The sequence below is a fragment of the Hemitrygon akajei genome, chromosome 25, assembly GCF_048418815.1.
Source record: "Hemitrygon akajei chromosome 25, sHemAka1.3, whole genome shotgun sequence".
Taxonomy (NCBI): domain Eukaryota; kingdom Metazoa; phylum Chordata; class Chondrichthyes; order Myliobatiformes; family Dasyatidae; genus Hemitrygon; species Hemitrygon akajei.
Window position 1 is genome coordinate 2,442,091 of NC_133148.1, and position 13,890 is coordinate 2,455,980.

General features: G+C 51.2%; 1 protein-coding gene across 1 annotated transcript in view; it reads left to right on the plus strand.

The window, feature by feature from the left end:
- The window catches only part of LOC140716167 (von Willebrand factor A domain-containing protein 5A-like), a 55,715-nt gene that overhangs the window by 19,635 nt on the left and 22,190 nt on the right, over positions 1 to 13,890 (plus strand). The window contains exons 13-18 of the mRNA XM_073028812.1: positions 276 to 379; positions 2,329 to 2,344; positions 4,757 to 4,860; positions 5,965 to 6,176; positions 11,470 to 11,523; positions 13,522 to 13,575. Coding sequence (XP_072884913.1) covers positions 276 to 379; positions 2,329 to 2,344; positions 4,757 to 4,860; positions 5,965 to 6,176; positions 11,470 to 11,523; positions 13,522 to 13,575 — 544 coding nt within the window. The remainder of the gene's footprint in view (positions 1 to 275; positions 380 to 2,328; positions 2,345 to 4,756; positions 4,861 to 5,964; positions 6,177 to 11,469; positions 11,524 to 13,521; positions 13,576 to 13,890) is intronic.

Genomic DNA, 13,890 nt, shown 5'->3' on the forward strand with positions numbered 1-13,890 from the left:
ATCCGCTGTTAAAAGGGGAGTCTCTCTCCTTTAAGAACCCCTGTTAAAGGGGTAACTCTCCCCTTCAGGGTCCCTATTATAGGAACCATCACTCTCCATTAGAGATCCCTGTTAAAGAGTGAGATCTCTCCCCATTGGACCCCCTGTTTTTCCAATCCGGACCCCCTCTCTGTTTGGGACCCTGTTACAGGGGGTGGGAGGTTCAGCTGGCCAATGAACTTCACGCCGGCGGCTCCTGACGCCGAGAGTCCCTGACCGTTTTCCCTCTTTCGCAGGTGGACCCCACACTGGGGTGTGGAGTGACGCTGAAATATTCACTGGGGCAGCAGCAGATACAGGCTGAGAGCAGGTTCAGCTTGAAACCAGTCGAGTGCAGGAGGTAACTGTCCCCTAAACCCACCAACACCGCACCCCCCAGCAGAATGTAGGGCTTGGCTCCAGCGATGGTGTCCCCAATGAAGGATCGCCACAGAACCCCCCCCCACTCCCTCTCCCTCCCACCTCCTGAATTGTCAAACGATCCGTCCCCCATCTCCAGGGTCCAGTGAGAACCGAGAATTCCTGATGGATCCATCCCCAGTGACGGGAATCCCTCTGACACAACATTCCCAAACACAGCACACATCCCTCTCGCGTGCACTCACGCACACGCGCACACACACACAGACACAGACACACAGACCCACACGCACACACACACATAGACCCACAGACACAGACACAGACGCACACGCACAGACACAGACGCACACGCACACACACACACAGACCCACAGACACAGACACAGACGCACACGCACACGCACGCACACACACACACACACACACACACACACATACACACACGTTTCCCCACAAACACACGGACCCACACGCAAACCCAGACACACGGACCCACACGCAAACCCAGACACACGGACCCACACGCAAGCCCAGACACATGGACCCACACGCAAGCCCAGACACATGGACCCACACGCAAACTCAGACACACAGACCCACACGCAAACCCAGACACACGGACCCACACGCAAACCCAGACACACGGACCCAGACCCACTCACACACTGACTGGTGTTACTATTTACTTAACACAACCACTTCCTCTGGTAGTATTATCCATATTTCCACAATTTCTGTTTAAAAATCCTTTAAGTTCCTGTTAAATCTTTCCCCTCTCAACTGAAGCCCATGCCCTCTAGTTCTTGATCCACAAGCATCTCCCAGTCAGTACCCCTGATAAAGAGGGTGTCTCACTCAACATGGAGCCCTGTTGAAGAAGGGGTCTACCTTTGTCCTGAGCTAGGCATATCCTTTCAATCCAAGGTCCCTCTGTTCCACAACACTGTCCAGGTCCCCACCATTTACTGTCAAAGTCCCACCTTGGTTTGACTTTACAAAATGAAACACTTCACACTTATCTGAGTTAAAATCCAGTTGCCACTCCTCGTCTCATTTACACAGCTAATCAAAATAGGCCCATAACGTTTGATAATCTTCACTTTCCCACTTGTTTCAATGTCATCTGTGAACGTACAAACCAGGCTGTGTACATTCATATCCAAATCTTTGATGCCGATGACAAACAAGAAATGGCCAAGCACTGGCCCCTGAGGTACACCTACTTGTCACAGACATACTCCCTGTTCACCCATAACTGTGTGGCCCTGTACAGCACTCAGTCATTAACGGAGATGTACCTGGCCACACAGTTATGGGGGTACAGGGAATATGTCCCTGTCACAGCAACTCCCATGCTGCAATCTCTGGCACAATGGAGGACAACTGTACTCAGGACATTGGGAATGCTGCTGTCTGTATGACATGCACCATCTGCACTTGGATACAGATGTCTGCTCCTACATCGTCATTTCACCCACCTCACAAACAGTAATAATGATATGAGCCCCACACTGAACCAACTCACAGTCTGGGTGTGCAAGTATCATATCACTGACAACAATCTGGAGCAGTAACATTATTTCTGTATCACTGACAGCCACAGTGATGTGAAAATTATACTCGTCACACACTATATATTATTTACACCATCTCCCCAGTCAGAACAGCCAAAATGTACAGGTAACCTGCTGATGACATCATCTCATTTGTTAGTAATCTCTTTGCAGCCCAAATAATCAGCTGAAAAAGGGGTCTACCTTTGTCCAGTACCTTGTCCTGAGCTAGGCAGGGCCAGGGTTGAAGGAGGAGGTGTCTCGCTCAGCATGGAGCCCTGTTGAAGAAGGGGTTTCTCCGTCCCGGACCCAGTTGCAGGGGAAGCCTCTCTGTCAGGATCCGCTGTTAAAAGGGGAGTCTCTCTCCTTTAAGAACCCCTGTTAAAGGGGTAACTCTCCCCTTCAGGGTCCCTATTATAGGAACCATCACTCTCCATTAGAGATCCCTGTTAAAGAGTGAGATCTCTCCCCACTGGGCCCCCTGTTTTTCCAATCCGGACCCCCTCTCTGTTTGGGACCCTGTTACAGGGGGTGGGAGGTTCAGCTGGCCAATGAACTTCACGCCGGCGGCTCCTGACGCCGAGAGTCCCTGACCGTTTTCCCTCTTTCACAGGTGGACCCCACACTGGGGTGTGGAGTGACGCTGAAATATTCACTGGGGCAGCAGCAGATACAGGCTGAGAGCAGGTTCAGCTTGAAACCAGTCGAGTGCAGGAGGAAACTGTCCCCTAAACCCACCAACACCGCACCCCCCAGCAGAATGTAGGGCTTGGCTCCAGCGATGGTGTCCCCAATGAAGGATCGCCACAGAACCCCCCCCCCCCACTCCCTCTCCCTCCCACCTCCTGAATTGTCAAACGATCCGTCCCCCATCTCCAGGGTCCAGTGAGAACTGAGAATTCCTGATGGATCCATCCCCAGTGACGGGAATCCCTCTGACACAACATTCCCAAACACAGCACACATCCCTCTCGCGTGCACTCACGCACACGCGCACACACACACAGACACAGACACACAGACCCACACGCACACACACACACAGACCCACAGACACAGACACAGACGCACACGCACACGCACGCACACACACACACACACACACACACACACACACACACATACACACACGTTTCCCCACAAACACACGGACCCACACGCAAACCCAGACACACGGACCCACACGCAAGCCCAGACACATGGACCCACACGCAAACTCAGACACACAGACCCACACGCAAACCCAGACACACGGACCCACACGCAAACCCAGACACATGGACCCAGACCCACTCACACACTGACTGGTGTTACTATTTACTTAACACAACCACTTCCTCTGGTAGTATTATCCATATTTCCACAATTTCTGTTTAAAAATCCTTTAAGTTCCTGTTAAATCTTTCCCCTCTCAACTGAAGCCCATGCCCTCTAGTTCTTGATCCACAAGCATCTCCCAGTCAGTACCCCTGATAAAGAGGGTGTCTCACTCAACATGGAGCCCTGTTGAAGAAGGGGTCTACCTTTGTCCTGAGCTAGGCATATCCTTTCAATCCAAGGTCCCTCTGTTCCACAACACTGTCCAGGTCCCCACCATTTACTGTCAAAGTCCCACCTTGGTTTGACTTTACAAAATGAAACACTTCACACTTATCTGAGTTAAAATCCAGTTGCCACTCCTCGTCTCATTTACACAGCTAATCAAAATAGGCCCATAACGTTTGATAATCTTCACATTCCCACTTTTTTCAATGTCATCTGTGAATGTACAAACCAGGCTGTGTACATTCATATCCAAATCTTTGATGCCGATGACAAACAAGAAATGGCCAAGCACTGACCCCTGAGGTACACCTACTTGTCACAGACATACTCCCTGTTCACCCCTAACTGTGTGGCCCTGTACAGCACCCACTCATTAACGGAGATGTACCTGGCCACACAGTTATGGGGGTACAGGGAATATGTCCCTGTCACAGGAACTCCCACGCTGCAATCTCTGGCACAATGGAGGACAACTGTACCCAGGACATTGGGAATGCTCCTGTCTGTATGACACGCACCATCTGCACTTGGATACAGATGTCAGCTCCTACATCGTCATTTCACCCACCTCACAGACACTAATAATGATATGAGCCCCACACTGAACCAACTCACAGTCTGGGTGTGCAAGTATCATATCACTGACAACAATCTGGAGTATTTACATTATTTCTGTATCACTGACAGCCACAGTGATGTGAAAATTATACTCGTCACACAGTATATATTATTTACACCATCTCCCCAGTCAGAACAGCCAAAATGTACAGGTAACCTGCTGATGACATCATCTCATTTGTTAGTAATCTCTTTGCAGCCCAAATAATCAGCTGAAAAAGGGGTCTACCTTTGTCCAGTACCTTGTCCTGAGCTAGGCAGGGCCAGGGTTGAAGGAGGAGGTGTCTCGCTCAACATGGAGCCCTGTTGAAGAAGGGGTTTCTCCGTCCCGGACCCAGTTGCAGGGGAAGCCTCTCTGTCAGGATCCGCTGTTAAAAGGGGAGTCTCTCTCCTTTAAGAACCCCTGTTAAAGGGGTAACTCTCCCCTTCAGGGTCCCTATTATAGGAACCATCACTCTCCATTAGGGATCCCTGTTAAAGAGTGAGATCTCTCCCCATTGGACCCCCTGTTTTTCCAATCCGGACCCCCTCTCTGTTTGGGACCCTGTTACAGGGGGTGGGAGGTTCAGCTGGCCAATGAACTTCACGCCGGCGGCTCCTGACGCCGAGAGTCCCTGACCGTTTTCCCTCTTTCGCAGGTGGACCCCACACTGGGGTGTGGAGTGACGCTGAAATATTCACTGGGGCAGCAGCAGATACAGGCTGAGAGCAGGTTCAGCTTGAAACCAGTCGAGTGCAGGAGGTAACTGTCCCCTAAACCCACCAACACCGCACCCCCCAGCAGAATGTAGGGCTTGGCTCCAGCGATGGTGTCCCCAATGAAGGATCGCCACAGAACCCCCCCCCACTCCCTCTCCCTCCCACCTCCTGAATTGTCAAACGATCCGTCCCCCATCTCCAGGGTCCAGTGAGAACCGAGAATTCCTGATGGATCCATCCCCAGTGACGGGAATCCCTCTGACACAACATTCCCAAACACAGCACACATCCCTCTCGCGTGCACTCACGCACACGCACACACACACACAGACACAGACACAGACACAGACACACAGACCCACACGCACACACACACACACAGACCCACAGACACAGACACAGATGCACACGCACACGCACACGCACACACACACACACACACACACACACATTTCCCCACAAACACACGGACCCACACGCAAGCCCAGACACACAGACCCACACGCAAACCCAGACACACGGACCCAGACCCACTCACACACTGACTGGTGGATCTCAGCCAGCCAGGCAGCACTGGATTGAATGTGATCACCTGTGGACTGATTGTTCTTGCCAATAACACCCAGGCACCATCAATATTCCCCTCCCTCCCTCCCTCCCCCTCTCCAACACCATGCTCCCATCTTTCCCCCTCTCCAACACCATGCTCCCATCTTTCCCCCTCTGCCCCTCCATCCCTCTCTCCCTCCCCCTCCCACCTCCCCTTCCCGCCTCTGCCCTCCCTTCCCCTGATACTACGCTCCCTGACACTCCCCCGAAATCCCTCATTCTGAAACTCCCCCCATTCTGACATTTTCCCTCGACACTTCCGCTCGGCACTCCCCCCCCGGCACTTCCCCAATGACATGCCCTCCCTGATGTCTGCTGCCCCTCCCATCTCCCATCTACCCCTCTCTGACACTCTCCTCCTGTCTGCCACCTTCTCTCTTGCCCTGCCCTCTTTCACACCCCATTCCCCTGACCCTCCACTCCAACTCCTTGTCCCACACTGCCCCACTCCCACCTTCCTCTAAACTTTCACCCCCCTCCCCTTTCACCCTGCCCCCTCCTGCCCCTCTCTTTTTGACCCCTCCCTCTCTCGCTCCAGCTCCTCTGTCCACCGTCTGGCAGCCAAGGCTCTGCTGGGATCTCTGGAACTCGGGCCGGACCGCGACACAGAGCAGGTGAAGAGGCGTCTGGTTGAGATCAGCACCCAGGCCAACGTGGTCTGTTCGCAGACGGCCTTCATCGCCATCAACAAGGAGCCCGGCCAGGCCGTGCAGGGACCCCTTATCCGCAGGGACGTCCCCCTCCGTGCAGGTGGGTGCTGCTAATTGCCCTGGACAACACCCCTCTATCCAAAACCCCGTTCACCCCTCTCCCTCTGCTGCTTCTCTTCCTTCCCCCCCCAAATGCCACCTCTACCCCTTCCATCACCATTGTCTCGCTCTCTCTCTTTGGTGAGAGATATCTCACTGTCTGCTCTCTCTGTCCTTCAGCCTTACATCAGTCTTGGGTGCCGCAGACACAATTGACGCTAAAGAAGCAGTCAATGTCAAAGATACAGTCAAAAGCAAAATGTAGAGAGGGTGTGGTGGCACTCTTGATAAAAAATGAAATCAAATCCTTAGAAAGAGGTGGCACAGGATCGGAAGATAGAAACTTAGAAAACCAACAGCACAATCCAGGCCCTTCGGCCCACAAAGCTATGCCAAACATGTCCTTACCTTAGAAATTACCTCGAGTTACCCATTGCCCTCTATTTTTTTATAAGCTCCATTTATCCATCCAGGAATCTCTTAAAGGACCCTATCATATCCGCTGGCAGCCCATTCCACTCTTTGCATAAAAAAACCTACCCCTGACATCTCCTCTGTAACTACTTCCAAGCACCTTAAAGCTGTGCCCTCTCGTGCGAGCCATTTCAGCCCTGGGGAAAAGCCTCTGACTATCCACACGATCAATGCCTCAAGATTGTGGGTAGAGTTAAAACACTGCAAGGGCAAATAGACCCTGATGGGAGTTATATGCAAGCCTCCAATCAGTAGACAAGATGTGGGGACAAATGATCATGGGAGACAGAAAAGGCTTGCTATGATAGTCATGTGAGGTTTCAGTATGCAGGTAGAGTGGGGAAATCAGGTTGGTGCCAATTGTGCATCCCAAGAGACAGATTTTGTAGAATGTCTATGAGATGGCTTGGTTTTGAGCCCAGGGACAGAGAAGATTTCTGGATTCTGGACCGGCTGCTGTGTAATAAACCAGATTTGGCTGGGGAGCTGAAGGGCAAGGAACCTTTAGGAGTCAGTGATCACAGCATGATAGAACTCACTCTGTAGTTTGAAAGGGAGCAGCTAAAGTCAGATGTATCAGTATTACAGCTGAATAAAGGGAATTGTGGAGAGATGTGAGAGGAGCTGGCCAAATTTAATTGGAAGGGGACAGTAGCAGGGCTGATGGCAGAACAACAATGGCTGGAGTTTCTGGAGTAATTTGAAAGGTGCAGGATTGACACATCCCAAAGAAGAAGTAGTATTCTAAAGGGAGGATGACAGAACCGTGGCTGGCAAGCAAAGTCAAAGACAGCATAAAAACAAAGTATTATAGTTGGGAGCGTAACATCCAAGGACACACGTATGATGTAGCACTCCCCCCACAGACAGACAGACACACTGAGACACAAACACACACTCAGACACAAACACACACACATATTCAGATACACAGACACTCAGACACACAGACACACACTCACAGACAGACATACAGGCAGATGGACACAGACACAGACACATACAGAGACACAAATACAGAGATACAGACACACACCCCTGCACACACTCAGTCACACACTCAGACACACACCCCTGCACACACTCAGTCACACACTCAGACACACACCCCTGCACACACTCAGAGTTACATGCAGATACACAGACACGTACACATAATTGCAGATGCATGCCTATGCACAGACATTCACGCTCGCAATCAGTCATGCTCACGCTCAGACACGCTTGCGCTCAGAGACAGACACACACGCATAGATACACATTCACCCAAACGCACACTCAGATACAAACACACACACACTCAGAGACACATTAACAAACACACTGACATGCAGACACTCACTGAGTCATACTCAGTTGCAAACTCAGACACACACGCTCAGACATGTACTCAGACGTCACACACGTACACACACACAGTTACACACGCAGACACACATTCAGGCACACACACTCAGACTCTCACCCACCCAGACACTGAGACACACACACACACTGGGTCACACACTCTGGTGTCACAAACTCTGGGATACACACTCACACGCAGATACACACTTGGAAACAAAAGCAGACCTGTGGACACACACACAGCCGCGCACATGCAGACACACACACAAGTACACAGGCACACACACACAAATACATAGACACATATACACAAGTGTACAGACACAGACATATTCAGATCCACAGCCAACACAGATACATACAGACACACACACACACACACTCAGACATGCACACATACACACACAAACTCACAAACGCTTGCAGGCACTCACAGACACACAAATGGGCACACACACATACACAGGGACACAGGGACACACAAACTCTGGGTCACACACAGACACACTCAGTAGTACACAGGCACACACAAGTACAGAGACACAGACATATTCAGACACACAGCCAGACACTCTCTCACACACACACTCACAAATGCTCGCAGGCACTCAGAGACACCCCCCTCCCCCCGACACACACACACACACACACACACACACACACACACACACACACACACACACACACACACACACACACACACACACACACACACACACACACACACAGAAACTGGCAAGTGAAGTCAAAGACAGCATAAAAGCAAAATATTATACTTAGGAGCTTAACATTCAAGGGCACTCCCCCCTCCCACAGACACACACACAGAGTCAGATACACAGACACACTCGCAAACATGCACACACATGCAGACATGTAGACACATATTCAGACACAAACACACTGAAACACTCAGACACTAAGGCGCGCACACTCAAACACAGGCAGTCCCCGGGTTATGAACGAGATCCATTCCTAAGTCTGTCTTTAAGTCCAATTTGTAGGTAGGTCGGAACAGGTACATATGGTTCTTATTTAGCAGCAGTTAGTCAAATGACACAAAGCCGGGTGGCAGTGTGAAATATGAGGAGGATGTTTGGAGAATGCAGGGTGACTTGGACAGGTTGGGTGAGTGGGCAAATGTATGGCAGATGCAGTTTAATATGGATAAATGTGAGGTTATCCACTTTGGTGGCAAGAACAGGAAGGCAGATTACTATCTGAATGGTCTCAAGTTTGGAAACGGGGAAGTACAACAAGATCTAGGTGTTCTTGTTCATCAGTCACTGAAAGTAAGCATGCAGGTATAGCAGGCAGTAAAGAAAGCTAATGGCATGATGGCCTTCATAACAAGGGGAGTTGAGTATAGGAGCAAAGAGGTCCTTCTGCAGTTGTACAGGGCCCTGGTGAGACCACACCTGGAGTATTGTGTTCAGGTTTGGTCTCCAAATTTGAGGAAGGACATTCTTGCTATTGAGGGAGTGCAGCGTAGGTTCACGGGGTTGATTCCCGGGATGGCAGAACTGTCAAATGTTGAAAGATTGGAGCGACTGGGCTTGTATACACTGGAATTTAGAAGGATGAGAGGGGATCTGATTGAAACATATAAGATTATTAAGGGATTGGACACGCGAGAGGCAGGAAACATGTTCCTGATGTTGGGGGAGTCCAGAACCAGAAGGCACAGTATAAGAATAAGGGGTAGGCCATTCAGAACGGAGTTCAGGAAAAACTTTTTGACCCAGAGAGTTGTGGATCTATGGAATGCTCTGCCTCAGAAGGCAGTGGAGGCCAATTCTCTGGATGCTTTCAAGAAAGCGTTAGATAGAGCTCTTATAGATAGCAGAGTCAAGGGATATGGGGAGAAGGCAGGAACGGGGTACTGATTGTGGATAATCAGCCATGATCACATTGAATGGCGGTGCTGGCTCGAAGGGCCGAATAGCCTGCTCCTGCACTTATTGTCTATTGTTTGTCTTAGTATATACTTTACCTTTCTATTCATATAAAACACAAGAAACACTTCAAAATACACTAAAACATTTTAAACATAATAATACTGTACAAAATAATGATAATCATAGTAGTAATAATAAAAGTAACTACATACGGTACAGTACTGAAGAGAGAGAGAATCTCTGTGTGTGTGTGTGTGTGAGTGTGTGTACGAGCGTGTGTGTGTGTGTGTGTGCGCGCGTGTGTCTGTGTGTCTGTGTGTGTAGGTATACAGTACTGTAAAAAATATTAAAAGAAACGGTCTTAAAATAGCTTAGATTAAAAAAAAATCATGATTAAAGGTTAACACTGATTCTGGTTCCATCGATGTCTTGCATACCAGAATATATTCATGAATATTGCATATTCATGAGTTCATAACATTAATAATTAGATAATGCAGGAGAAGTTGAGATGCCTAACATTGAGAAGATGGGGCGATGGCTACTTTTGAAGATGGAGTGATGCTTACTGTTGAAGATGATGGGCCTGGTGCTGGAGACGCGCACAGACACACACACTGGGACGCAAACACTCTGGGACACACACTCACACGCAGACACACACTCGCAAACAAAAGCAGACTTGTGGACACACACACACAGATGCACACATGCAGACACACACCGACACACTCAAGTACACAGACACACACACAAACACACAGACCTAAACATATTCAGACACATACACACATACACCATCTTCCCCGTCCCCATCACCATCCCCATTACCCTCTCCTTTCCCTCTTACTCCATCCTGTTTACCCCATTCCCCATCCCGGCATGCCTCTCCAACACCCCCACCTCTTTTCCCATTCCCTTTCTCCCTTTTCCTTCCCCCTCCTCCTTCCCCACTCCACTCCCCCTCCCCCTCTTCAGTACTATTCCCCTTTTACCTCCACCTCTCCCCGCCAATCCCTGCCTCTCCTCCCTCCCCCTCCTCTGCTCCTTCTGCCTCTCCCTCCCTCCTACCACTTCTGTCCCTTCCCTTCCCATCCCCTTCATCCTTTCTCTCCTTCTCCTTCCACCTACCCTCTGCCCCTCCCCTCCTCTATTCCCTCGACCTACACCCTCCCGTAGTCTTTCCACCCACACCAGTCCCATTTCACTCCCTTTGCCCCTACACCAACCCTGACTCAACCCCGACCCCTACCCTCTCTCCTATACCCTCCCCTACCTACTTCTAACTACCACTAACACCTCCCCTACCCTTTACCCACCACACCCCAACCCCCACGTCTACCCTCAACCAACAACTGCCTCCCCTCCCCACCCTCCTACTCCCCCTACTGACTCCCACTTCCCATCCATCTTAGCCTCTCAATCCACCCACTACCCCTTCTTGCCCCTCTCTTCTACCCCTTTACCCCTTTCCTCTCCCTACTTTCCTCTTCCAGTTTCCCCCACACCTCCCCCTAACCCCGTCCCCAGCACCTCTTCATGTCTGGGGTAAATGCCTCTCTTTCTTCTCCACAGGGTTGGAGTGTTTTTCCTCGATACGAAGTCAAGCCAAGCCAAGATATTTGCCCCGTAAGTGAAAACCTCTGTTTGTGTCTTCCGACCCCTGTATTCCCCCTGCCCTCTCCGGTATCCACGTGACTCTCGGTGTGCAGTGGTCTGACTAAATGGTGCAGGATACAGTCGCAAAGGTAACGTGTGTACAAGCACAATCACACACACACACAGGTACACAAACATGATGCAGACCACACACACAAACATACACACACACACAAACACACCCACACACACTCACACTCACACACACTCACACAGACACACAAACACGACACAGACCACAGACAGACACAGTCAAAACACACACACGCAGAGTCAAATACAGAAACAGAAACAGACACACACAGAAACAGCCATACACACAGACACAAACACACACACACAGGCAGACATGGACACACAGACACACTCACAGACAGACACATACAGAGACACAAACACACAGAGAGACACACACAGACTCAGTCACAAACTCAGACACACACACACACACACACACACACAGACACACACACACACTCACACACACACACACACACACACTCCACCTTCCCCCCTCCCCTTCACCCTCCCTGTTACCCTCTCCTTTCCCTCTTCCTCCGTCCCCCTTACCCCATTCCCCATCCCCATTCCCAAACCCCATTCCGGCATTACTCTCCACCACCCCCACCCCCCTTTCCCCCTGTTCCTTCCCTCTCCTCCTTCCACACTCCCTTCCCCACTCCACTCCCCCTCCCCTCTTCTGTACTATTCCCCTTTTACCTCCACCTCTCCCCGCCGATCCCTTCCTCTCCTGCCCCTCCTCTGTTCCTTCTGCCCCTCCCTCCCTCCTCCCACTTCTCTCCCTTCTCCTCTCTCTCCTCCTTCCACATCCCCTCAGCCCCTCCCCTCCTCTTCCCCTACACCCTCCACCTACACCCTCCCATAGTCCTTCCACCTACACCTCACCTCTTCACCCACACTAGTCCCAATTCCCTCCCCCTGCCCATACACCAACCCTGACTTAACCCCAACCCTGTCTCCTTAACCCTCCCCTACCTACTACTAACTACTCCTAGCCCTTCCCTCACCCTCTACCCACCACACCCCAACCCCCTATACATACACTCAGTCACAAACTCAGACACACACACACACACACACACACGCACACGCACACGCACACGCACACACGCACAACAGCTTCCCCCTCCCCTTCACCCTCCCTGTTACCCTCTCCTTTCCCTCTTCCTCCGTCCCCCTTACCCCATTCCCCATTCCCATTCCCAAACCCCATTCCGGCATTACTCTCCACCACCCCCACCCCCTTTCCCCCTGTTCCTTCCCTCTCCTCCTTTCACACTCCCTTCCCTACTCCACTCCCCCTCCCCCTCTTCTGTACTATTCCCCTTTTACCTCCACCTCTCCCCGCCGATCCCTTCCTCTCCTCCCTCCCTCTCCTGCCCCTCCTCTGTTCCTTCTGCCCCTCCCTCCCTCCTCCCACTTCTTCTCTCCCTTCTCCTCTCCTTCCTCCTCTCTCTCCTTCTCCCTCCCCCTCCCTCCTCTCCTCCACCCTACACCCTCCCCTATTCCTTCCCCCTACACCCTCACCTCTCCACCCACACCAGTCCCATTTCCCTCCCAAACCTGACTCAACCCCAACCCCAACCCCTTCTCCTATACCCTCCCCTACCTACTACTTAACCCAGCCCCTCACCCACCCTTTACCACCACACGCCTACCCCCTACCCCCTTCCCCCTTCCCCCAGCCCCTACACTCAACCAACAACTGCGTCTGCATCACCCCTTCCCTCCCCTCCTATTCCCCTATCCACTGCCCCAATCGACCCACTTCCCATCCCCCTTAGCCTCTCAAACCCCCCACTACCCCTTCTTCTTGCCCCTCTCTTCTACCCCTTTACCCCTTTCCTCTCCCTACTTTCCTCTTCCAGTTTCCCCCACACCTCCCCCTAACCCCGTCCCCAGCACCTCTTCATGTCTGGGGTAAATGCCTCTCTTTCTTGTCCACAGGGTTGGAGTGTTTTTCCTCGATACGAAGTCAAGCCAAGCCAAGCTATTTGCCCCGTAAGTGAAAACCTCTGTTTGTGTCTTCCGACCCCTGTATTCCCCCTGCCCTCTCCGGTATCCACGTGACTCTCGGTGTGCAGTGGTCTGACTAAATGGTGCAGGATACAGTCGCAAAGGTAACGTGTGTACAAGCACAATCACACACACACACAGATACACAAACACGACACAGACCACAGACACAAACACACCCACACACACTCACACTCACACACACTCACACAGACACACAAACACGACACAGACCACAGACAGACACAGTCAAAACACACACACGCAGAGTCAAATACAGAAACAGAAACAGACACACAC